General features: G+C 42.2%; 1 protein-coding gene and 1 long non-coding RNA gene across 7 annotated transcripts in view; one reads left to right on the top strand and one right to left on the bottom strand.

Moving 5' to 3' along the window:
- Window positions 1–26981, top strand: part of PGM1 (phosphoglucomutase 1) — a 65842-nt gene that overhangs the window by 11919 nt on the left and 26942 nt on the right. For 3 of the 6 annotated variants that reach the window (XM_065521229.1, XM_065521224.1, XM_065521218.2), the window contains exons 1-4: window positions 15830–16642; window positions 23023–23185; window positions 23540–23686; window positions 25235–25360. In XM_065521229.1, the coding sequence (XP_065377301.1) occupies window positions 16343–16642; window positions 23023–23185; window positions 23540–23686; window positions 25235–25360 (736 nt within the window). In that variant the 5' untranslated portion in view covers window positions 15830–16342. Of the gene's footprint in view, window positions 1–15829; window positions 16643–23022; window positions 23186–23539; window positions 23687–25234; window positions 25361–26981 lie in introns of those variants that run through there. The other 3 variants (XM_074004945.1, XM_045369714.2, XM_065521223.2) reach the window with 1 other exon arrangement.
- LOC135965171 (uncharacterized) lies at window positions 154–25873 on the bottom strand. Its single transcript, XR_010578065.1, has 2 exons — window positions 25752–25873; window positions 154–321 (listed from the first exon to the last, which is right to left on the bottom strand). It is a non-coding gene; the product is annotated as an uncharacterized lncRNA (long non-coding RNA).

The raw sequence follows: 26981 nt of genomic DNA, 5'->3' as shown, positions 1-26981 counted from the left end.
ATGGGTGGTATGCCTGACGAAGGTGTCCTGCAGGAGATGAGTGTGTCTTTCTCGGCAGACTCTCTGTCCACAGCAGACCAGGCTGTCAAAAAAAGGATGCGACATTTCTCCAGGAGAATAGCTTCTTCATTTTCATGAGGGTAAGCAATCAGATTTCTTTTTTTATAAATATATTTGAACTTATATATCCAAATTAGTATCGTACCCTGCCAAATCGCCGCTCTGGGAACCGCGCGTGCACTCCAGTGATGCGTCTAGTGCTGAAAGCATTTGAAACTCCTCTATGGGAATTATCTTTCAGCCAGTCGGTTTATGGGTCACCTAGGAAAACCAGTCACATTATTTTATAGTCATGCCTCATTTTTCACCTAAAGTGATGTAACAAGATTTGATCACCCACTTTATTCATTAGACATGGCTCCAGCCAATTTTTGTCTTTTTCCAAAGTTCAAATCTACTCTCAAAGGATGAAATTTGTCATGACTGAGGACTTTCAAAGAAAGTGCCACAGACAGTAAAAACAGTTCCCCACTAAAAGAGTTAGAGAGATGTCAGCATTGTTTGAATAAATATGTTGTTTCCCAAGGTGATTGTTTTGAAGGAGATAATGCTAATTGAGATGAATTTACTCTGGCATAACTGTTTAAAGGGAGTTACTGTATTTTATACTGTTCAAGCACGTTGACCTGTAGAGAGGAGCTTAGGAGACAGTTCTTGCCGAGGCAGAGTCCAGCATTCTGCTTTCTGCAGCCTACCGCAGTGGTCTGGGGTTACAGTTCTCCTCCATTTTGGTAAACATTTAAACCTGCTTTGGCGAGGCATTTAGGAGCTGTACAAAATGGGAAGGTTTGTTAAAATACAAACAGACAAAATGGCCAAATACCCAGCCCAGACTGAGGAAGAGAATCCTGTCAGCTCTAGACCACAGAACCTGAAAACCAAATGCTAAGCCAGTGCCCACCTCGAGTCTGTGAAATTGTCCCCTGACTTCAGAGGCCAGAAAATGGATCTGGGATGGCATAACTGGGTGGGGACAGGGAAAGGCCTTTTGATTTAGCAATAAAACTATTAGGTTACACCACCTCCATGGGGACTTTGAAAAATGTGTTCTGTGGAACAAGACGAAGTGCATTTTAAAGGAAGATTTGGAAATGAAGCAAAAGGGAAATAAGTGTAGAAAACTCAGATGGAATCAGGGATAAGATTGGCACCTGTCATGAAAGCCCAGCTTCCTCTCTGGGCTGGGCCACACAGTTCACTCCAACTGCTTTGTGTTCAAATCCATGTCCATGAGAAAATCACTTATCCCACAGTTCGCCATAGATAGCTCCTCCATATGTAGATGTGGTATTCAAAAGAATAATCATAATATCTGCCTTGAAGGATTCTTGTGAGGATGAAATAAAATTTGCGAAGCACTTATTGTAGGGTCTGACCTTGTAAGTGGTTAGTAAAGAGAAGATTCTGATGATTCTACGATTATTGTGATTATTGCAAATACTGAGGCCATTGGAGGGCAGAGGGAGGAGACAAGAAGATGGGCCTAGGGAGGGTCTTTGTGCCTCCTCCCACCCTCACTTTTTGGCTGTCCTATCCTGCCTCTGTCCACACATTATCCCTTGGACTTTATCTGTCAGGCAGAGGTTCACAGTTGCTGTAAATCTCAGCCACAGGCCCACTGATCTGAGACCTTCACCTGGTTTGAGTCACAAGCTAGCAGTGGCTAGCTAAGGATGGATATTTCAGGATGGATCTGTGGAATGGTTACTGGGCCCAGGCCAATGTCTTGCTGCAGATGGGAAGCTGCAAGAAATGTATGCTGACATTTCTGGAAACCTCCTGGGACATGTGGATATGTTCATTTGACAAGCATTGTGAAACACTCGTTGTGTGCCAGGCACTGCGCATAGTGGTTGTGGATATAGGATGAGTAAGACAAAGTCCTTGTGCTTAGGGTGCTCATGCTGGTGAGACAGACATTCCATGGGTAGTTACAACAACATGGTGTGAATGCTAGAACAGACAGTCCCTGACTTACCATGGAATGATGAATAACAGTTGTTCAACTTTACAGTGGTATAGAAGTGATACACATTCAGTAGAAACCATACTTCGGATTTTGGATTTTGATCTTGTCTCAGGCTAGCAAAATGCAAGATGATATTCTAGGAGCAAGCTGCACCTCCCAGTCCACCATGTGGTCCTGAGGGTAAACGACCAGTAATGTACAATACAGGGTACTGTATTTAATAAATTACATGAGATCTTCCAACATTTTATTATAAATTAGGCTTTGTGTTCAATGATCTTCCCTAACTATTGGCTAAGGTAAGTGTTGTGGGCACATTTCAGGTAGGCTAGGCTAGGCCATGATGTTTGGTAGGTTAGATGGATCAGATACATTTTTGACTGATGGTATTTTCAACTTACAGTGGGTTCCAAATGGAAGTCAGGCCACTTGGTGGCTACCTAATTTTACCACGTAACTTCAGTTCATAGTAGTGGCTTGCAGGTGAAGACTTTGAGACTTTGCTTCAAATCTCAGTTTCATAATTAACTGTACAATATCATGTATTCTGCTTAACTTATCTAAAACTGTTTTCTCACCAGTAAAGGGGGATTAATTCCAATATCTGCTATATCGGAGAATTTTATGAGGATTGAATGAAATAATGTACATACAAAGGTTTTGTGAACTCTAAGGTGCAACTCAAATATAAATTATTTGGTTGTTTTTAAAACTCCACTATTGCTTCAGGAAACTCACCCCACTGGGCTAATTCAAGCCTCTTGCCAAAAACAAATCTCTACACACAGTTTTGTCTAGTTCCCTCGAAGTCCGAAACTCAGACATGCTAAAGAATAATAAAAAAAAAAATTACAGGCATTATGCCATTTTGAGACTCTTACTAGAATATCAAAATTACATCTTTTATGGTAAAATTTATGTTAAAAGTATATATAATCTTTGATGTGAGATCTGAGTTTGATTCCTGGACATGCTAGTTATTAGCTGTTTAATCTTGGGCAAATTGCTTGAGCCGCTTCTTTACTCATTTGTGAAATTAAAATAATACGTTGAGGGGTTTTGATGGGAAATACAGACACTTTAAACTTCTTGCAAAAGGTTTCCCAGCTATTACCCCCTCATTTTAACTTCTCTTCTTCCCCGATTTGCCAATGACCTGTCAAGATGCTCTACACCTGTTAGCTTATAAATTTCAGAACAGAAATGTCTTTCTTACAGAGAGTGTTTCATGCACAGAGCCTTGGGGGAGGGAGAACTTGTTCTATATAACTTTAGGTTTTCAGTAATATGTCATCAGCCTGATACTCACTTTTCTCAAAAGAACAAAGCAACCAGCCCCAAAGTAAGCAAAATTGATCCTGAGTGGCTTAAGTACTGGTTACGGTGTTTGGTGTTTGTACGCCAGGTCTACCCCTTATGGTTTTAGGATAGTGGTTCTGGTAAATAGTTGGTTGGGTACACTTGCTCCAGAAACCTCCCTGAATGAGATTTGATGGGGGTACTTTCCATCCCTGAAACATTTACTGAGCATTTCCTTATTGCTCAATACAGTGCTGTGTATTTGGGGCATGCAGCAGTGCGTAAAACAGTCTCAGCAAGTGGGCATTTCAATATAGTATGAGAAGTGCCTCGTTAGGGTGTATTGAGGGCCCTACGGAGGGGAACACGCAGGGGTGGTCAGAGGAAGCTTCCCAGGGGAGATGTGTTTAAACCAAGTCCTGAAGGATGATGAAGAGGAAGCCAGGAAAAAGTGCAGACACGGGGGTATGAAGAAGACATTCTATGTAGAGGGAGCAGCACTTGCAAAACAAGGAGGTCCTTGTAGAAAGTAAAACCACAGCCTTAGACTGTAAAGCAGGACTCATCCTAACTCCAGCATTGCAGGAAGGGAAGAGGGAGGCCGCCAGTGACTCAGCTGCCATCACACAGGTCCTTAACCCCTAAGGCTTTCTTTTATATACAGGCCAACCTAAGGCCCAGTCTGGGAATTATCCTAAGGCCCAGCCTGGGTATTCTCTTATGGCCCAGCCTGGGAATTCTCTTATGGCCCTGAGGGAAGGGAGGATCTTGGAGACAGGATCAAAAACCTAAAAAGCTATCTGTAGGCCGGGCAGGATGGCTGGCACCTGTAATCCCAGCACTTTGGGAGGCCAAGGCAGGCAGATCACGAGGTCAAGGGATCAAGACCATCCTGGGCAACATGGTGAAACCCCGTCTCTATTAAAAATACAAAAATTAGCTGGGCGTGGTAGCACATGCCTGTAGTCCCAGCTACTCGGGAGGCTGAGGCAGGAGAATTGCTTGAACCAGGGGAGGTGGAGGTTGCAGTGAGCCGAGATCACACCACTGCATTCCAGCCTGGCAACAGAGTGAGACTCCGTCTCAAAAAAAAAAAAAAAAAAAAAAAAGAAAATGCTATTTGTAAGGAGGATTGGGTTGAAGTATTTGCCCAGTAACATATTAAGGCTGTCAGGAGCTGGGCATGGTAGCTCATGCCTGGCCTGTAATCCTAGCACTTTGAGAAGCCAAGGTGGGTGGATCACTTTAGGTCAGAAGTTCCTGACCAGCCTGGCCAACATGGTGAAACCCCATCTCTACTAAAAATACAAAAATCAGCCAGGCATGGTGGTGCGTGCCTGTAATCCCAGCTACTTGGGAGGCTGCTGAGGTAGCAGCATTGTTTGAACCTGGGAGGCGAAGGTTGCAGTGAACCGAGATCGCGCCATTGCACTCCAGCCTGGGGAACAAGAGTGAAACTCTGTGTCCAAAAAAAAAAAAAAAAAAAGGCTCTATCAGTTTGCTTTGACTCTTATCTTTCTTTAACCAGCAGGTTACGTGACACGTAACACCATCTGTGTGTGACCTCCTCTCTTCACTGGGGCAAGCCTTCTAACTTGGGTCAACTGGCCTGAACCCATATGTAGAATGATTGATGTTCACTAAGTTAAATTATACATTTACAGATGCAAAAAAAAAAAAAATTAGACATACAGTGTGGTTGTGTTGTATCCTACTGCTCTAATATTAGGAAAGAGGCTGGGATGCTAGGTCAGCTATGACCCTCTTTTCCTTTTGTTTGCATTGGTCTCTATTTCTCTCTTACTCTCACCACTTTTCTACCTCATGTTGAGTAGCGCCATGAAGATCCCTCCTTCATCACTCTGCCTGCAGATATCCTGGGAAGCAATGTAAGCTTTCAGCCTCAACCACACAGACTAACCAGCTCTACTTCCTTCACTACTGCAGTTTCTAGTTCTGTTCCTAATTGCTGCACAAGACTTTGTGCTATTGAAACTACTTGGAATGCCAGTTCCCAGGCGGAGTGCCCTCTGTTGCAGACACCTTGTGCTTTGGGAATTTGTCTGTGATTAGGGGAGTAATTTTCTATTTGAGGTTGGTCTCAGGGAGGGAAACCACTCCTGACTACTGCCTGAAAACGCGCCTCCGTGCTCAGAAACAGTAATTACAGGGGTCCTTTGATGCTCTCACTTAAATATTTTAGTTACTCACACATTTATTGACTATCTATATGTGCCCAACCCCATTCCAGGTACTGAGGTTAAAAATGAGTGAGATACAGTCTCTCTCTCTCCACACCACTGAGCAGAGGAGGAAGCTTGTTTGTACATATGGAGCCATGGCCCATGCAGGGTTACTTAGTGCTAGAAACCAAACACTCTGAAGCAAAGAAAAAGTGTAGGGGGTTGGGGGGCAGGGTAGGGGAATAGTCTACCCAGAGTGCCTGTCACTCAGAGCAGCCGCTCTGCTGCAAACGGAGTTGGCCTATTATTATTGTTATTATTATTTTTTTTTTTAGCACTTAGCAGTTTCCTAGGGCTGCCATCTGCCATAACAAACTGTGCGGCTTAAAACAATGGATATTTATTCTCTTGCACTTCTGGCAGCTTAGAAGTCTGGAATCGAGGTGACAGCAGGACCATGCTCCCTCTGAAGGCTCTAGGGAAGAATCTTTCCTTGCCTCTTCCTACCTTCTGGTGGTGGCTAGCGATCCTTGGTGCAGTGTAACTTCAATCTCTACCTCTGTCTTCACATGGCATTCTTCCCTATGTATCTCTTCTGTCTCTGTCTCCAAATTTCCCTCTCCTGAATCCTGTCATTGGATTTAGGGCCACCCTAATCCAGTATGCTCTCGCTGTAACTTGATTACATCTACAAAGACCCTATTTCCAAGTAAGGTCACATCCCCAGGTACCTGGGGTGAGGACTTCAATATATCTTTTTTTTTTTTTTTTTTTTTTGAGGGGGTGGGAGTAGTGCACTATTCAACCATGACATCTATGGTCTCTCCACCAAATGCAGGTGGGTTTTGTACAGGCACCAAAGCACATATACTTTGCACTTGGGCAATAACCCTTTGGGAGTCACTTGGGATCTATTTCCTCTTAATTTTCTTCAAGTTTAAACAAATTTGATCATCCAAAGGAGCCATACATAGCCCGATGATGAGAAACATGAGCTTTGGCATTAAAACTGGTATTGAAGCCTGCCTTTCCAATTTATTGTGAGTCCTTGAGCAACTCATGTAACTTCTCTAATCCTCAGTTTCCTTATCGGTAAAATGGGAATAGTGAGAATCCTACACCACTGAGTTGTTATTAAGCCTGCATGGAAACCTACATGCAATGATATTCACTGTGCTGAGCGCTTTACATGATCTCATATAATCTTTCCAACAACTCTTAATTGATTGGTATTTAGACGCCTGTTTTACAGATGCAGAAATAGAAGCTAAGTGATTTGCCCAAGATCTCCAAGATACTGAAGAGTATCAAGAGTTGGAATTTGAACATGGATTTCCACTGTGCTCTATTCCTCAAGACCCTTTTAATAGTTATCTAGCACTATAGTCTAGGGGTTCCTAAACTTTTTAAGTGAAAGTCCAACTTTTTATATCCCTAAAGCCTAGCTCTCACTGAAGCCTTGATTGGGGCCAAGAGAGAATGCCTTGCTGCTGCCCCCACGAGCCACCGTCCATCTCAGGAATTCCCACAGATGTCCACATTTACCCACATGCTGTTTTAAAAGCTTTTGTTTATTGAGTATTTACTGTTCACCTGGCTGCATATTACATTACGTGGAAAGGTAGCATGATAGTTACGTGTCTGTGCTCTGGAGACAGACTGTGTATGAGCTGGTGTCTTCTTAGAGCAAGCCTTCTCACTTGGGTTGGCCGAATCAAATCTATATGTAAAATGAACAATATACAGTTCACTAAATCAAAGCCCATCTCCACAGTCTACCTGACCTTGGACAGATGACATAATCTCTGTATCCCCCATTTTCCTTATCCCTAGGATAAGTGCTGAGAGTAATAAGCCCCTATACAGTTGTTGTGAAGATTAAATAAGTTAATGCTTGTAATGCACTTGAAACATGACCCAGCACATTGTGGCCTACTGAATTTATCTTCTACTATATACAGCAACCTTTGAGCAAGCATCATTGTCCTTACTATTTTACAAATAAAGAAACTGAGGCCAGAAAGGCCATATACCACTAGAAGGTTTGAGCAAAGCCAGGATTCAGACTCAGGCCTGTTTGACTCCAGAGCCCAGTGGTTAGAGCAGGAACTGTACTTGATTCATCTTTAAATCCTCCTTCTGCTACCTGTCCCATTCCCCCAGTGCCTGGACCATGGGGGATGTTTAATCAGTATTTATCTCACAGATAAACCCATTGCATCTGTGCCCTCCTACCTGGGCTTACCTGCTTTCGAGATCAGCGGATGTGTTAGAAGGAGGTGATCAGTCCTTATCAATACCTCTTTCTGTTTTTAGTAGTTTGGATAACATTTATTGAGTGGCTACTATATGGCCAGGCATTGTGGTAAGCATTTCACACACACTTTTCCTCATTTACTTTCAGAACCTTTTAAAGGAGGCTTCACTCTCTCCATTTTATAGAAACTCTGGCTTACAGGGACCCCATAGAAAAGGATGTTCCCTCTTTGTGGTCACCTTCATTCATGTCCTTTACAGCTGGACGTCCAATTTTGGCCAGACCATATAATTGAAAATGATCTTAGTAATGAGACAGACAGAAAATAACCTCACCATTTCTCTCCTCCTCTTCTTCTTCTTCTTTTTTTTGGAGACGGAGTCTCGCTCTGTCGCCCAGGCTGGAGTGCAGTGGCCGGATCTCAGCTCACTGCAAGCTCCGCCTCCCGGGTATACACCATTCTCCTGCCTCAGCCTCCTGAGAAGCTGGGACTACAGGCGCCCGCCACCTCGCCCGGCTAGTTTTTCGTATTTTTTAGTAGAGACGGGGTTTCACCGTGTTAGCTAGGATGGTCTCGATCTCCTGACCTTGTGATCCGCCCGTCTCGGCCTCCCAAAGTGCTGGGATTACAGGCTTGAGCCTCCGCGCCCGGCCTTTTTTTTTTTTTTTTTTTTTTTTTTTTTTTTTTTTGAGACCCAACCTTACTCTGTCACCCAGGCTGGAGTGTAATGGCGCAATCTCGACTCACTGCAATTTCCGCCTCCGGGGTTCAAGTGATTCTCCTGCCTCAGCCTCCCGAGTAGCTGGGATTACAGGCCCTGCCACCACACCCGGCTAATTTTGTATTTTTAGTAGAGACGGGGTTTTGCCTCAAGGCAGATTACTTGAGGTCAGGAGTTCTCTCCTCTTCTTAAAAGCCCCAGAGTCCCACCATATTTTAATTATTTGATGGAGGGCCAACCACTGCCTGCCACAAAACTTAAAGGGGCACAATTTCCCTTGTGATCTTGGTGAAGGGAGCCCCTAGAGTTGTGCAAGGCAGCTTTGGGCAGAGGTGAGTGAAGCAGGCACTGCTTCAACCCCTTATGAGGCTGCTGGCAATCTTGCTTGTTTTTCCGTTTTCCACCACAAGAGGGAAACATACGACCATGAATGATTTGAAAATAAAGCGATTCCTTAACTGATTCTCTTTTTTTTTTTTTTTTTTTTTTTTTTTGAGACGGAGTCTAACTGATTCTCTTTTTACCACAGAATTTTAATAATTGTGCTCCTGGTAAGCTAGAATGGGGAGAGTTCTTCTGTTAACGCCAAGTGAATATTCTTAAGGGATTGAAATTCAGATTGTCTTAAGAATTCTCCAAAAAGGAAATAAAAGAGACATAGAAAAATGTTACATGAACCATATAAATGGCTGTTTTTATAGGTCAAAATGGTTGAATATGGGTCATTTCTGATAAAACAGGAGACTTCTTCACATGTGCTTTACTTATGAAAAGGGGTTCCTAAGCCTTGCGCATCTTCAAATTGAGGAGGTTGTTTTCAGATGTAACCACATGGGTTCAGAATGGCAATTGTGCAGATGGGGAATGCCTTCCATGGCTTCTCTTTGCCCTCTGAGTGCTCATAGCTCTCTTGCAGGCTTCCAGATGAGTACTTTTTCCTCCATTTTAAAATGATTTGTTGACTTATCTGTCTCTCCTTCTGCACCAAAAGTTTCCTGGCAGCTTGAGTCTTCCTGAGGTGTACAGTGCTTGGTGAAATGAATACAACACATCGGTTTATATAGGAAATGTTGGGTAGATGCATGGGTGAACAGATGGACAGCCAACTGATGCATGCTAAAGGTTGTACACTCTCTGAGGAAGCTGTTTTGTTTGTTTTTATTTCCAAATCTACTTCAGGAGTCTTTGTGTACATGGGATTCTATAGAGCTCTAAGCCATCTGGCCCTTGTAATTCTTCTGACCTTGTACCTTCTTCCAATTTTAACGTATTTTCTCCTTTTCTTTAGAGAACATTTCCTAACTCTACTAAAACGCACACAGCCAATGGCCCGTCCCAATAGCTGGGTGTGAAACACACCTGCATGTTTTCAGATTCAGAGTAGTGCTAAAGGCTAATGCCTATGCAGGGCTCACAGAGCACTGGAACCAGCTGGTGCTAAGCTCTTTACATTTGTAAACACTTGTCTCTTTATACAGCAAATCTATGCAGTAGCTACTACTTTCAATCCCTGTTTCAAAGGTGAGAAAATAGAGGCACGAGGAGCCTATGTCCCTTGCCCACGGTCCCCTAGTCAGAAAATGGTACTCGGCCTCTCTGCTGGCTGTGGACTGAGGGAGCTCAAAGGTGAAGGGGAGGAAGTGTTCTCTCTTCCTTTTCTTGCCTGTACGGGACAGCAGGTAAGGCCTGGCTCACAGCTGGCAAACAGGACCCAGGACCCAGCTGGCAAACAGGACCCAGGTTTTTAAACATTTACGGAGCCCTGGTCAGCCCTGTAAAGAGATGTAAGTGGCTATAAGTAACAGAAGCCCAGTTAGGGTTCAGTCAGCCCTCGTGAAGCCTGACGTGCAAAGACTGCACACAGAGAGAGGGGCGTCTCCTGCAGCCCTGAGACACAGGCAGTGGGGCAGATGGACTTCAAGACCCTGAGACACATTTTGGGAGACCAGGCGGGCAGATCACTTGAGGTGAGGAGTTCGAGACCAGCCTGTCCAACACAGTGAAAGCCTGTCTCTACTAAAAATTAGCAGGGCATGGTGGCACATACCTGTAATCCCAGCTACTCAGGAGGCTGAGGCATGAGAATTGCTTGAACTTGGAAGGCAGAGGTTGCAGAGATTGCACGACTGCACTCCAGCCTGGGTGACAGAGTGACTCTGCCTCCAAAAAAAATAAATAAATAAAAGACCCTGAAACAAGAGGAACCCAGGCAGCGTCTCCTGTTGATCTCAGCACATCTGTTTCATTTTCTTCTCTCTCTGCTGACCCATTTGTCAATGGAAGTTAGGTTTCTCACTGTGTTATTATTATTATTTTTTTACAAACTCATTTAATCAAGTATCTATGAATATTTCAAATTTTTAAGTCAAATATTTGTTTTCTTCTAAAATTCCTTGTCTAATAAGGAAAACTTTTCAAGTATTCAAGTTGTTCTCATGTAGTCAAATAATAACAGCAGATCCTTGTATAGGGCATATATAGCAGCTCTGGTTTCAGAACTATCTGTAAATTACTTCATTCAAACATGACTACAACAAGTAAAATAGAGCTGCTACCATTATCTCCATCTTGGCAGATGAGGAAATGGAAGCACAAAGAGGTTAAGTAACTTTTTCAAGATCATATTACTAGTAACTGGTGGAATAAGGGTTCAGACCCTGTCTCTTTGGCCTTAGAGTCTATTCCCTCAAGTACTACAGTATACTGTCTGCATCTAATGACTTAAAGTTATAAATATAATACAGTCCAAGTTTTCTGGAATGTTCCACTAATGTTTATAATTTTAATAAAATTCTTCTAATACCTCCTTAAACTTGAAATCCTGTCTAAATAAGTAACACCACCTGCACATTATGAACTGGACCCACACGGCTAATCTTTAGATAAACTCATATCCCACATTTCTTAAATGTATTTCAAATACCAAATATACCTAGTTTTCCCCCACTTATTCCAAAATTATTAATACTATGTTTATTTTATTATTTGTATCCTATGTGATATACTTCATCATCTGTACACTTAATTTTAAGAGAGTATGTTTTAAAATGCCAACTTAAAAAACCATTCTCTCACCTGAAGTGATGAGGGGTTACCTTTCCAGTTGAATTGGGGTGACACCAGCTGGGTGAGGTGTGGCTTGGCCAAGGGTCTGGATGTGGAGGCACCGAGTCCAGAATAGTAGCGCCAAAAGGAAGTCTCCAGTGGCTTGTGTTCCCAGCCCCTGTTCCCCGATTCTCAGGTCTGATGAATCTGCAAGCCCCACCTATGTGAGAAGATTCATCTAACCTATTTTTTGCTTGATTCTATTTTGAATTCTTTTCTGATTCTTCCCGTATCTCGGATCCACAACTCTTAGAGATGTATGAGTGATCCAGAGTCGGATCCTGCATAGCTGTCACGGACTCTCACATATTGTCAGGCTAGTAGCAGTTCTGTGGATATTCTCATGACTCAACTGTTCTTGGCCCACAGCTCATAAGTTTACCTGTCTTTCTGGTTCAAGGGCTAACCTAATCTGACTAGTACACTTTTGAGTCCCAATTCTAGATTCCAAGGAGAGAAAACATGAGTGGTCCAGCTTTAGTCAGGTATCTACCCCTTTTGCTCATGGCCTGGAGTCAGAGTCCTGGAGTAGAGACATGGCCCCAGGCCTTCACTCTTATGGAATAGTTGGGGGACAGTTCTCAGAGAAGGGAGGGGATGAGTAGAAAGCACAGTATGGAAAAAGGGTCAGAGGAAAGAGGTTGTTCAAGGAGTATCTTCACGGTAGGAGAGAGGAAAAAAGAAATCAGTGCTCCAACTGGGCCAAGAACTCAAAGTTGAAGTTGTATGTAGAAAGCTGGCAGAGGAATGGTGCTGGACGAGATCACATTGACTGGGACCCTCAAAGCCAACCCAGCTAAGGATGGAACCCTTTTTGCAAGCCTTGGTTAATCTTTTTCCGGTCTTCCTTCTCCAAGCTATTCAAGGCACCACTGCCAGCCAGTCAACTTTCCAAAAACATATTGGTTTATATTCTTTTTGCTTGAAAATTTCCATAGCTCTACAGCACTTACAAAATAAAGTTTAGTACAGTTCACAAGGCTCCATAGACTTGCCCCAACTATTTCTCCAGTCTCATACCTCTCACTGCAACCTCTTGAGAGCCACAACTCTGTAAATACACCTTCAGGATAGCACCAAGGCCACCACGCTGTGATGGCTCCTTTCTGATGTGAACTTTATGAGGACAGAGGCCCATCCCCCTTTGTTTCTATCTCCAACCCCACTCAGAACGTGGAAAAAAAAATTTTGTATCTTTACATCATTTTCCAGTTCATAAAGGCTTTCCTAGACATTCAGTGAGGCAATCTTCACAAAACCCTTGGGAGAGAGGTATGATTTCATGAGGAAATTGAGGCCCAGAGGGACGAGGGGCTGGCAATGATTTACCTTATACCAGGCTCGGTATCGGGTGTTTTCACATGTGACTTGTTTTCAATTTTCCGAACAACCTTCAGAGCTATCCCCATTTTATAGGCTCAGATGAGTTAAGTAACTTGCTGTAGATTGTACCTCTCATACATTTTACAGTGAAAGATTTGAGCCCTAGTTGTGTCTGGCCGCTAAACCTGTGCCCTTTCCATTAGAATGCAGTACCTTGCCTGGGGCTGAGCATTTACTACCTGCTTAGTTACTGGTAGCTGGAGAAATGAATGACTGTTTTTCACTCTTGGGGACAAACTTCAAGCCGTCTGTAACAGGCACCTGCAGCTATCACAACCATAGGGCCTTGAGCTGGGGGTCTGATTAACCCTGCTGCTTTAAGCCAAATTTCTGCCTTTCTTTCTAGTGCTTATGCCTGGAAATAGGGTTATCAGGTCCATCCCTTATGCCCACTCCTGGGACATTTGCTAAAAAGAACTCGGTGTGAAGAGGTGAACCCATTCAGGCCAGCCCTCCTATGGGGCCTGGGACATCATTATTAACTGTCCATTAAATATTTTTTAGAGAAACATAGAAAAGAAAGAGTGAATAAAGGATTGGTAAGTCTACGGTTTCTGCTGTGTTCTACTGGGAAGGTATCACTGCTGATGCGAATGGGAGCTGGAGTCTTTGTGAGGCTGGGAGCGAAGGGGTTCATAACTCTGCCATTGTGAAATTGATTGGGCCCAAGACCAGTATGAAAGTTCCTTGTCTGAAGGGAGTAATCCTTAAATCCCCCATATGGTTTAAATGTAATTTGTGTCATTGTGAAGGAGTACTGGCAATGCAGGCGAATTCATTAGGCCAAATTGGGTTCGCTATGCTCGACAGTAACGTTTCTGAAGATGAAGTTCAACCTTTGCTGGAGAGCTGAAACAAATGAGTTTCTTAATAGCTGCCCCACTTAGTCTGAGTGTCTTAGGAAGCTTAATGTTTTTAATGTCTCTTCTTTTTTACTATACTTCACAGTCCATCTAACATTGCTGCTTCTGGTAATATTTTTATATGGGGTTGAATTCTGTAGTGTTCATAAAATTATGATCAGGCCCATTTTTAGAATAGAAGCTTTTCTAGGGCAAGGATTATGTCCTTTTGGTGTAGTATTGCATATTGACAAACACCATGCCTGGCATGTGTCATTGCTTAAAATGTTGCTCTCATAGTTCTGCCTTCAGAAAGAACTTCACTGAGAGACTGGCAGGCTGCCAGCAGAGACCATGCTGGAGTGTGGTATATTATGTGGGCAGAGAGGCTTTGGTATGGGATGTGGGAACATCCTTGTGCCCAAGTACCCCCAAATTTACCCTGGGATTTCAAGATCTCATTAAGAAAACTACCAATTACGTGGTTGGTTGCTCTGTTATTCCAAAGAAAAGATTATTGGAGTGACATTTCATAAATCTGGATCTATTATCGAATATGTCAAGACACACATGCCAGCCTAATTTACAAGCCCATATAAAACCAGAGAAAACTTGGCACAGAACTTACAAAATAGGAATTTAGAAAATCATTTATAGTAGAAAAACAGTGGTTATGTAAACTGTTAATAAAGCATGCTTGCTTTTTCAATTAATTTCTAAAGAATTTGACTTTTTAAAACAAATTAAGAGCCCAAAATAAGCTATAAAAAGTAGTTGTCTTTTGCCTGACAGGTTTTCAACGTAATAAATGTGTTTTGTGAATTGTGTTAATGTTATGTCTCGAGGTATTTCCTGCACATGGGCCAGGCCCATTTGTCATTTGAAGGGGGCCAGGCTCCCTTGCCAGTGGCCTACTTTCCACTCGTGAGCCCATTATTCCTGCTGGTCTTCTGCAGAGCAGCCTTGGAACACAGGCGCATTCTTGACAGAGGGCAGTTGGCAGCTACCAGTGCATGTCTACTTTCAGATGCTGCTTGACAAGTTAGTATAAAAAGACTCAGATTTTGTTGCTCAAGGGATGATTCACTTTTCCCTCGAAAACCTTAATTCCTCAGTGCATGCGTGGTCTGTTGTCCAGGCTGGAGTGCAATGGCACCATCTTGGCTCACTGCAACCTCAGCCTCCGAGGTTCAAGCAGTTCTCCTGCCTCAGCCTCCTAAGTAGCTGGGACTACAGGTGCACGCCACCACGCCTGGCTAATTTTTGTATTTTTAGTGGAGACAGGGTTTTACCATGTTGAACAGACTGGTCTCGAACTCCTGACTTCAGGTGATCTGCCCACTTTGGCCTCCCAAAGTGCTGGGATTACAGGTGTGAGCCACCATGGCTGGCTGAGAACACACATGTTTGTATTTAAATAGATCAGTAATAAAATCTTGGGGATTAAATGGAATTGGATATGAAATTTACTTAGGTAAAATGTTTTTAAACATCCTAGACTCTTCAGATACAAAGGACTTAAACTGCTTCCCTAAAAACATTTTGTTAAAAGTCAAGTACACTTAAAACTGAAAAAATTTTAAAAATCTTATGTTCATATTTTTCTAAATAATAACTTGATCCAAACCTGTGCACTCAGAAAAACATATATATATATATTTTTCCGTGTTTTGCTTACATTTTTAAGGACTTGGTGCATCCTCATGCCTGCTTTTTTGTCTATTCAAAGGAATGACCAAGCTGTTGGTTATTCAGGGCAACTTTGGAGGTATCTGTTTTTCTAGAACTGAACACTATTTTGTTAAATCTTTGGTCGCCAATGAATAAATCTGTTAGATGATTTTTTTCCTGATAGATTGCATGTGTGAAGTAAAAAAAATTTCTTAGGTATCAAAATGACAGTGATGTAAGAAAACCAGGGGTAACTTGAGCTCCCTCACTTCCATTTTAAGATTGACCTTTAGCTTGCTAGGTGGCATGGAGCAACTCTAGCTGCAGATGGCCTTCTCAGAGATGAATGCCCAGAGAGGCTCTGGTTTAAGGGGTGGCAGGAGCAGTGAGAGCCACACCAGGGTGTCTTGTTCACAAACCTGCTTCGTGGGACTGCTTTTGCCCTCTTTGCCTGGGCTCTGATTGTAGAGCCTGGCAGCCACCTGGTGTTTACAACTGAAGTCGGCTGCATGCAGCACTCCTTGGAGCTATCTCTACCCTAACGGGGAAATGAGACAAAAATAATTGAAGGGTATTTGGCTTGGTTAAGTGGGCAGAAGTGTCCTCATCAAAACAACTTTGAAGACCTGCTTTGTGTGTGGGTGCGAGTGGGTGTGTGGCCCTTAACTTGTTCACAAGGGACAAAAACAAGGAATTAACCAAGCTTTCTCATTGAGAGTGATCGTCCAGGCAAACCCTCTATTTTAGTTACTCATACGACACTGTTGCAGCTTCAGGTTGGACAGACCTGTTTTGGAGTCCCTTGACTGCTTTCTGGACACCCTCACTGAGCCAGTCGGTGGAAGTGAAGGATGAGTGATTTTGAAGAATGGATTTCTGGGACGTATAGAAAAATGGAAGAAGGTCCTCTCCCTTTGTTGACTTTTGCTACAGCTCCCTACCACGATCAGAAACCAGGAACAAGTGGATTACGGAAGAAAACCTATTATTTTGAGGAAAAGCCATGCTATCTGGAGAATTTCATTCAGAGTATATTCTTTTCCATAGACCTAAAAGATCGCCAGGGATCATCACTGGTGGTTGGTGGAGATGGGCGGTATTTTAATAAATCAGCAATAGAAACGATAGTGCAGATGGCAGCTGCCAATGGGGTGGGTATATGATAAGTATTGTTATGTTTCTGGCTCTCCAAATAACCTCTTAATTTTACAGAAGTATACAAATGTACAAGGATTTATATGTGGTATACACTTCAATTCTACTAACATCCGGTTAAGTTTCATTGTAACTTTAGTGATTGTATGTTGTGAAAATACTTGAGAAATTACATTAACCACACCGGGATACAGGAATGTTAAGTTCAGCTTCTTAGGTATTATGCTCTGTTCTATTGCTCGACAAAGTACCTGTTGCTTTTTAGACGTTTAAAGCACACTGCCGGTCTTAAGCTGTTTTATCTACATTCTAACTAGCTTCAAGGGGCACCCTGTCCTATGTAAGAGGGCTCTACTGAATGGTGGAGAGAAGAGGATTTTGTTTTCTTTCAATGGCTTTCTTGTTGAAGTTCAGTCACTTGTCAAACAGGAAAACAAAAGCCAGGGCATGCTGTTGTTTATGGATCCTGGTAGTCATGCAGAAATGCTAGGAGGAGGTTGGAAAATGTTAGGTGTGAGCCTTTCGAGAGGACCTGTTACAGGGGCACCTGCTTATAATGACCTTGGACACAAAGAAGCCCTGTGCATGGTGAATTTGTGCAGCAGGGTAGAGATAATAACTCCTGTAAGACTATAGTATGAGGAGGCTCTGCTAAACCTCTGCATCATGGAAAACCGTGTTGGCTGGATTAAGCAAATGAGAAGGAATATTGTACCAGAAAGCATTGATCTTGATAATCTAACAGTTCGCACAGCCCACTGGTTTACAGGAAGGTGGGCATCAGAACATTGATGTTTTTTGCTCTGCAAATTCCTCTCAGGGACCAAAAATATATTTTTAGTGTTTTAGATAATGATTAGCAATTGGTTGGAGCACATAGTCCTTCAGTACCTGCAAATTTTAAAATCTGTTGTATTTCTTCTCTGGAAGAGATTCTGATTCTGACAAGATAAAATTTAGTATTGCAACTAAATGTGTTAGACATTCATTTTCAGTGTATTTTCAAAGTACGCTGAGCAGGTGTGTTTGCGAAAGCCAAATTAAAACAAAGCAAAACAAAATAAAATGTACCACCACACGAAATTTAAGTGTTTGTAGATCCTATTGTTTATAATGAGAGTTTTCCTGATACTCAGTTTCAGAATCTGAATGCCTCTCATGTAAAAGTTGCTGATAAAGCACTCAAATATGAAATTATTATGAAGCATACACATTTTTAAGATAAAATGTGACATGCCATAAATTTTTTCTTTGAGGAGAGCTGCAAAGGGAATGGTATTAAGATGCTTTTAATCTTTGGAGAGGGAACGAATGGAACATTATTTCTCCGCATATATCTAGACTGTTGAGTGGATCTGGTACCCTGTCCCCTTTGCTGTGATATATTTGGCTCCATTTCATTTTTGTGTGGAGCTGAAGGATGTGGAAGAGGTGGTAGGAATGTGTAATTCAGGCAGACTCTACAGACTTTCTCAGATTTGCCCTCTGAAGGTTTACTAAATAATACATTTAAATGATAATAATTGACTAAATATGGTAGCTGCCTATTTGTTAGAGCTGTTGGCAGCCCAAGAATATTTTCAAGTCTTTTCAAGGTAAGCTTAGAGGTGAGAGCCACCTTATTAAAGATAGCACTGCATTTAAAACACTCATGCTAACCAACTGAATTGCTTAAAACATTAGTGGACTGATAAAGCACTTCAATCTGATGCACTTTAAACCTATGAAACTCTAAAGGGTTTGATTTCTTCTCTGTCTAACATATCCTACATTCTGACTGTTTTAACATGCCTTTGATTGCGGGTAGGGCTGCAGGGAGGAAATCTAAAGGAAGGATAATTATTGCCACAGATTTTGACAAAAGTTAATGCTCCTTTCTTATCTTCATTAATAGCCACTGTGCCCATAAGCTGATTCTTGGAGGGCTTTTCAGCCCACTGAGCTAAATGGAGATCATTTTATTTTTTTCCCTTTACCATACTTTATCTGGTGCATTTATGGGTTATAAGTTTCTCTTCATTTTTATTTATATAGAGCTCTCTGCTTTTGAAGGACATTTTATTGCACAAAATAAGATATTGATGGGCCCCTTTTAGAATATTGATATCTCATTCAGTCCCCAGAGCTCTCAACCGAGAGGTAAGTTTAGAGGTAAGAGCAGGACCCATGTGCATGATTACAGGACAAAGAAAATGGAACTTGGTTTTTAATGAAACCTAAGAAAATACCAAGCCCTGTTTTCAGTTAAAAGGAATATTTAAAGTTTACTCCTTGCCGTGTTTGACTATTAGATGTTTGGGGAACAACGAAGTACCCGTTTTGGCGGGGAGGCATGAGTTTTAAGGAAGGGAGTCGTGGGAAAGGAAGGCAGGCAGGGGAGGCCATTTGAGAATGGACTCTTAGTGCCTGGCTGAGGGAGTTATCTCTACCTTGGGGGCCAGGAAAGGTAAAATATACATAACATCAGATTTACCATTTTAACCATTTTCAGTGTATGGTTCAGTGGCATTAATTACATTCACAATGTTGTACAACCATCACCACTATCCATCTCCAGAACCTTTTTAAAAAAATCATCCCATACAGAAACTCTGTACCTGTTACACAATCATTTCCCATTCCCACTCCCGCCAGCCTCTGGTAACCTCTGTACTACTTTCTGTCTCGATGAATTTGCCTATTCTACTTCCCTCATAGAAGCAGAATCAGACAATCCTTGTCCTTTTGCATCTGGCTTATTTCACTTAGCATAATGTTTTCAAGCCTTATCCAGGCTGTAGAATGTGTCAGAATTTTATTCCCTTTTTTTTTTTGAGTTAAAAAATATTTATCCTTATGATCTGGCAGTCACATGAGAAAAAAAAAGAAAAGAAAAAAAATTATCCTATATATGTCCTTCCAGTCACATCCATACCTATAGATTGCAATGTCATCTTAGAGTACAGTGACAAATTCTTTAAAAAGTTTTAATTGTGGTAAAAACACATAATAAAATTTACCATCTTAACCATTTTTAGGTGTATGCTTCAGTAATGTTAACGAAACATTGTTGTTCAACATATCTCTAGAAATTTTTCATCTTGCCAAACTGAAAGTCTATGTTCATTGAACAATTCCCCATCCTTCCCTCTTCTGAGCCGCTGGCAACCACCATTGTACTTTGTGTTTCTATGGTGTTGACTTCTTTAAATACCTCATGTAAGTGGAATCATATAGCATTTGTCTTTTGTGACAAATGTGAGCAAGTGTGGGAACAGATCAAAAGTGCCATGGGATGTAGAAAGCACTCTGTAGCTCCATAACAATCATCAGTATTGATTCCACACTATCTGCGGGTTCCTACAGTCTAAAAAGCAACCTAATGACAGCATCCACCCTGGTGATTACCATTTCCTGGGGAAGGCAGGATATAACCAATATATTAGGGGAGCTACAACAAAAATTGTCCAGAGATCAACATATGAGAGCCAAGAGGTAACTGAAGTGAACCAGCTGCTTCTTGGGAGGTGGTTGGTAGTGGAGTGGTTGACAGTTTTCAATTTGTATTTTTTTTTTTTTTTTTTTTTTGAGATGGAGTCTTGCTCTGTCGCCCAGGCTGGAGTGCAGTGGCCGGATCTCAGCTCACTGCAAGCTCCGCCTCCCGGGTTCACGCCATTCTCCTGCCTCAGCCTCCTGAGTAGCTGGAACTACAGGCGCCCACCACCTCGCCCGGCTAGTTTTTTGTATTTTTTTAGTAGAGACGGGATTTCACCGTGTTATTAGCCAGGATGGTCTCGATCTCCTGACCTCGTGATCCGCCCGTCTCGGCCTCCCAAAGTGCTGGGATTACAGGCTTGAGCCACCGCGCCCGGCTCAATTTGTCTTTTGTGAGAAATGCTGTATGACAAATTTCACTTAGCATAATGTCCTCAAGGTTCATCCATCTTGTGGCATATGGCAGGACCCCCCACACACACACACACTTTTAAGGCTGAATAATATTCCACTTTATGTATACACAACATTTTGTTTATCCGTTCACCTCATGGTAGACGTTAGCGTTCTTTCCACCCTTTGACTTTTGTGAGTAATACTGCTATGAACATTGGTGTTTAAGCATCTGTCTACGTTCTGCTTTCAATTCTTCAGGTGTATACCTAGAAGTAGAATTTCTGGGAAGGTTTTGGGGTCAGAAAAGGGACACAGCATTATGGCTTAGAAAGATGAACTAGATGGGTTTGAGTAGGTCAGATGGATCCAGCCAGGGTCGAGCAAGAGAGACTCATGTGGGAGAGAGGCAGGGGAGATTGAGTTAGGAGCTGTTGCAGTGGTCCAGGCATCTTTAAGGGAAGGAGAGTAATAGAGCAGTGTCTCCCCTGTATCCGATTGAGAGCAATATTCCTGAGGGTGATTCCCAAGAAAGAGCCTGATCTGGAAGGGGAGTTCTTCCACCAGATGTACTACTTCTTGGGCTCAAGAGAGAAGCTATCTTGCTTCTATCTCTCAAATTTTCTTCTTACTCTTACCCCTGGCATAATCCCCTCAGCCTGGAACCATTACAAATCTCACCATAAGGAATGGCAGAATTAAGGGGTGACATGGGTGGTGTAGCTTAATATCATCAGCCTCTCCTTCCACACCAAATATAATCTATATAAAAATTGGTGTGCTTGGTGTGTAAATACAACTCGACAAGCCACCCCTAAACCCCTCCTATGGACATTCTAGAACTGCCTGAATATAGGCTTTTATTCTCACCACAACCACACTGGAAACTGCTGGAAGGTGAAATGTCACTGTGTTGAGTCAGGAGGTTTCAATACTTTCCCCCACCGTGGCCACTAATGTGCTGTGTGGCCTTGTCATGTCATCTATGCCAGTGTCTGCCATAGCACCTTTCCATTAATGCTTGTTGTTATTGCTGCTGGATGGAGGCAAGAATGAATGAATGGGCAGGATCATGATAACTCTGGACCTCAGCTTCCTCATGTTTGCAGTGGTACTTGGGAGGAGCAAATGTGGGAATGGATCAAAAGTGCCGTGGGATGTAGAAAGCACTCTGTAGCTCCATAACAATCATCAGTATTGATTCCACACTATCTACAGGTTCCTATAGTCTAAAAAGCAACCTACTGACAGCATCCACCCTGGTGGTTACCATTTCCTGGGGAAGGCAGGATATAACCAATATATTAGGGGAGCTATACCAAAAATTGTTCAGAGATCAACATATGAGAGCCAAGAGGTAACAAAGTGAACCAGCTGCTTCCTGGGAGGTGGTTGGGAGGTGGCTGGTCGGAAGTGAACCAGCTGCTTCCTGGGAGGTGGTTGTTGACAGTTTTCAATGAGCTATGGAAGGGTGGCAGAGCCAACAGTCCCAGAGAAACTCTCCCCAGGAAATCCAGGTATCTCATGGACATTCTCAACATTAGAAACACATCTTCCACCATCAAGTTGTTTCTTCAATCATATTTATCTTGGGTGAAGCAAAAAGAAATAACAAACGGAAAATGTAAAAAAATCCCTGTTTTTTAAGAGGAACTGACAACACCTCAACCTTCTTTTCCAACGTTAGTCATGTTGAAACAGATATAAATTACTGTCATTTTAGCAAAAAAGATTTAGGAGCGGTACTTCACCATCAGTAAGAGCTATGGAAAGGTAAGTTAAGAACGCAACAGAAGTCCCACCTGTCGCCCTTTCATGTAGGTCGTTCTGACTGGTTTACTCAGGAATAACTCCAGCATTCTTGTCTTAGGCCCAGGAGGTAACCCAGGTACACTGTAACAGGAGTATGTGTGTCTTGCTTTGAGGAAACCCACTATATGAAAAAGCCAAGCTTGACTGGAAAGATAAATTGATGAGTCATTTTTCAATAATCTTGCCATAAAATTTGCCTTTTTTACTTCAAAAAGATTTTTACTTTAAAAAAGCCTTGTCTTTGGGCAGAATCCCTTTAACTAGCTAAACCTTTTCTTTTCTCCCGTTGTGGATTGAAAGTATGATTGAATTGGATAAAAATTGGGGTTTTCTCATATTCTTTCAGTGTATCCACATTGCGAACCTGATCTGGAAAGGCTCTTTTTAATATGCTGTGTTTTCATGCCAGAGCCTTCTAGTGCACACAGACCACACACTCTTCTAAAACTACAAAGTCCCAAAAACCATCTGAAGGAATTTGTTCAACATTGCTGATTCTGCTTCAGTAATATGGTGGAGACATCCAAGCTGTAGATTTTTATTAAATAAAATCTTTTCTTGTCTAACAGATTATTATTATTATTATTATTATTATTATTATGATTTTGTCCATCTGCCTGTTATCTTGGTGTTGTTTCTGAGCAGTGACTCTGGATGTATTGATGTTAAAGAGTGTGTTCTGGATTTCTTCTCCTAGATTGGTCGCTTGGTTATTGGACAGAATGGAATCCTCTCCACCCCTGCTGTATCCTGCATCATTAGAAAAATCAAAGCCATTGGTGGGATCATTCTGACAGCCAGCCACAACCCAGGGGGCCCCAATGGAGATTTTGGAATCAAATTCAATATTTCTAATGGAGGTGAGTTTGCTGTCATTTTGAGGACAGGTAAGTTTATCTTCAGTAGGATAAACCAATAGCTGGAGCCTGGGGAGACCAGGGTTTTGGTTCTGATCCTTTGTAGGGGGCAGGGGGGTGCTCTTTGCTTCATTTCAGTGACAGTGAAATGCTTCTCATTTGACTGTACCTGAATATGAAGAGCCATGTACAACTCATCCCTAACATGATATTTTCTTTTAGAAAAATCCTGCCACCTTGCTGGCTGAATGATGAAATGGTAGATGTGCTAGTGAAGAGGAACTGATGAGCTTTGGATTCTTTGTATTTCCATGTGAGCTGCATGAAGTGACCCACTGTTTGCGGTTTGATTTCCAGGTCCTGCTCCAGAAGCAATAACTGATAAAATTTTCCAAATCAGCAAGACAATTGAAGAATATGCAATTTGCCCTGACCTGAAAGTAGACCTTGGTGTTCTCGGAAAGCAGCAGTTTGACTTGGAAAATAAGTTCAAACCCTTCACAGGCATGTTTACTTTCCTCCTCTTTCTGCCCACTCCTATTTCCACGTTGAGCGATTTTTCTTTCAACGTTTTAGTACAGGGTCTTCAGCTTTGGAAAGACTTCCTTGAGTGGTCTGTGAGCTTTGCAAGTGTTAGTTAATTAACGAGTCTGGAATTAGGTTTGGGAGTCCAGAGACCTGGGCTCCCTGGGCCCTGCCAGGGATCAGCTGCATGACATCGGGTAAGTCATTTCCAACACTCTAGGCATTAGTTTTCATGCCTTGACTAGAAGACCTGTAAGATTACATTCATAGTTAACTTTTCATTGACTTCTTGCTACATACCAGGGTCTTTACACACATTAATCCATTTTATTCTCACAGTAGATCTGTCAGGGCAGCACTGTCAGCATTCATTATTACAGATGAGGAAACAAAGGCTGAGAGAGGTTAAGTAACAGGCTCAAGGTCATGGTCAATGAATGGCAAAACCAGGACTTCAACTCAGGTTTGAATGATTCGCAACCCTACATTTTCCATTTTAGTTGTCCTCATTCAGTAAAATAAATCAGACCATTTTGGGGGGACCAAATTGCAACTCTCTACATAGGCAGCTGTGGCTAACATTTTGTTGTTGAATGCCAGGTATTATAATAATTGACAGAATAAACGTTTATAAAAGTATTCAGATTAATAAAATGAGGATGAGACGATTGGCAATGGACTTGCATTTTGACTTTGCCCTAACGTGTATTCTTTCTTCTGAATTGCAACTTTATGGAATGCATTTTATTAGTCAGTTAGTTCCTGGCCAAAGGATGGATTGCATTTTTTGTTTCAACCTACTCATGGAAAGCTGACAATTGCATACTAACAAAGATAAAGTGCCACTTTGATGCATCTCGAAGACATTCTTGAGGTTCAGAAGATACCACTAGAGAGTTTCTTAAAATCTTCATATTTTGAAAATGTTCAGAACCCCTGAATATCCAACAGTTTTGAAAATGTTCAGAAGCCCTGAATATTCAACAAGAACAACAATACTAAGTTCTTATATTTGCTTTATTCCTTAAGCAGTACATGTGAAAAGTGATTCATTAAAAAATTTCTTTTTCCACTTAGTACCATTAAGTCTTGATGACAATGGACTTGGAAAAAGAAAAGGAACTAAAAGTAGGCATTATATTTTCTGCTCTCTGTAACACCAAAACACACCTCTCAAAATGATGAATGGGGAAGCACTGTGGTGGCCTAGCAGAATTTATACAACCTCTGTTGAAAATCCCCTGTGTGCCTCATCCAAGCTGTGTGGGCAAGTTTCTTAACGCTTCACACATTGAGTTTCCTCACCTATCAAATAGGACTAATAACATTTACCTCTCAGGAAAATTGTTAGTGTTGGATAACTATTGGTAGTATTGGATAGTATTTAACAGTCATATTATTTGAGCTGTTCAATAATTGTCCCTTTAAAATAGCAATAGCAGGTTTACAGCCATATAATCACATCAGAATATAATCTTTCTAAATGTGGTTAGTCCTTCCATCTTTTAATGTTGCTTGTTCTCACAGTGGAAATTGTGGATTCGGTGGAAGCATATGCTACAATGCTGAGAAACATCTTTGATTTCAGTGCACTGAAAGAACTACTTTCTGGGCCAAACCGACTGAAGATCCGTATTGATGCTATGCATGGAGGTAAACAGTCATTTCTTTTCAATTCCCATCTCTCAAGGATAGGAAGTCGCTCTCTTCTGTGTGTATCATGATGCTTTCACAAGCCTTTTCTCAAGTCTCTCTGATGGTTTTTAAATAGAGTTATTTTGCAACCAGAGCAATATCCACACAGATCAAAATCTAATTGTATGTAGCAAAAATAGTAGAGACACTCCTCGTGGTAAGCTCGTGTGAAGGTCAGCGTTTCCACATTAAGCATCAGGTTCTGAGTAACATGCAACTGCTGTTGTGGACTCTCCCTCCCCCTCAGAAGATACCTTACATTCTTGCTGCACGCCCCCATGTATTTCTGAGAGGACGGTCATTTGGGAGATGTGGTAAACATACTCCTGAGCCCCACATCCCCACTCACCTGCCCCCACATGCTCCTTTTCTTAGAAGAGGGCAAGAGCAAGCTGAGGATTAAATTCAGGAACATCAGGATGTGTACAGCTCTGTCTTCTTCCTCTGGGGGTTGTGTGGTCAAGTCCATAGAGAGGGCAGCTATCACTGTGAACCAGAACCACGAGGTTTTCTCAGACATGTAGGTATATGAGAATCCCTGAAACTTATACACATACATCTGCCTGCTTGGAGAAGCCTTTCTGCCTGAGATTGAACCCTTTTAGTGATGCAATTCAGGGATTCCTGTGACACTGCAAACCACAGTTAGAAAGTCTTCTCCTGGTGAGCTAAAATCTTCCATCCTTGGAACTTCTCCCCTTGGGTCCTAGTTGGCCTCTGGACTCCCATAGAATGGATCTACTTCTTTACTCAGACAAAAGCGATTCTGTCATTTTAAACCATTCAACAGATGTGTATTGCAGACCTGCAACATGCATGCCTGGGGAATAGGCAGGAACTGGGCAGATCACTTTCTTCAAAGAATGTGCAATGTTTGGGGAGATGAGGTGGGTAAAAAACTAACCCCTGGGTTGGGTACAGTGGCTCATGCCTGTAATCCCAACACTTTGAGAGGCCGAGGCAGGCGGATCACGGGGTTGGGAGTTCGAGACCAGCCTAACCAACATGGTGAAACCCCTCTATAAAAATGCAAAAATTAGCCGGGTGTGGTGGCACATGCCTGTAATCCCAGCTACTCAGGAGGCTGAGGCAGAAGACTAGCTTGAAGCTGGGAGGCGGAAGTTGCAGTGAGCTGAGATCAGTCCACCACCCCCCAGCCTGGGCAACAGAGCGAGACTCCGTCTCAAAACAACAACAACAAAACAAAAACTCTAAAAAACTAACTCCTGCCAGGCCAACAAAATGAGAGTTGGAATTTCAGGTATTCTCTTTCGAGTTGGAAGAAGGCATAATTTGACTAGGGGTATAAAGAAAGGTTTCCTGGAAGAAGTGGCAGCCAACTCAGTTCTTATGAAAGAAAGATCTAGAGTGATGAAAAATCAAGCAATGGTCATTCTCATGTGGTCGGTGGCTGTGACGAAGGCATGAAGGCTTAAAAATGGATGTCACATTAGGGAAATGAGGAGAGGCCTGAGCTGGCCAGAGAATGGGCATGTGAGGAGGGCATTGGGTAAGAGGAGCTTGTCAGGAGATAAGACTACTTTTCACCAGGTCTTTTGGCTGTTCTTCTAACACTTTT

This window comes from Macaca fascicularis, chromosome 1, assembly GCF_037993035.2.
Source record: "Macaca fascicularis isolate 582-1 chromosome 1, T2T-MFA8v1.1".
Taxonomy (NCBI): domain Eukaryota; kingdom Metazoa; phylum Chordata; class Mammalia; order Primates; family Cercopithecidae; genus Macaca; species Macaca fascicularis.
The sequence above is the reverse complement of the archived record's forward strand: the minus strand, read 5'-3'. Positions and strand labels throughout refer to the sequence as shown.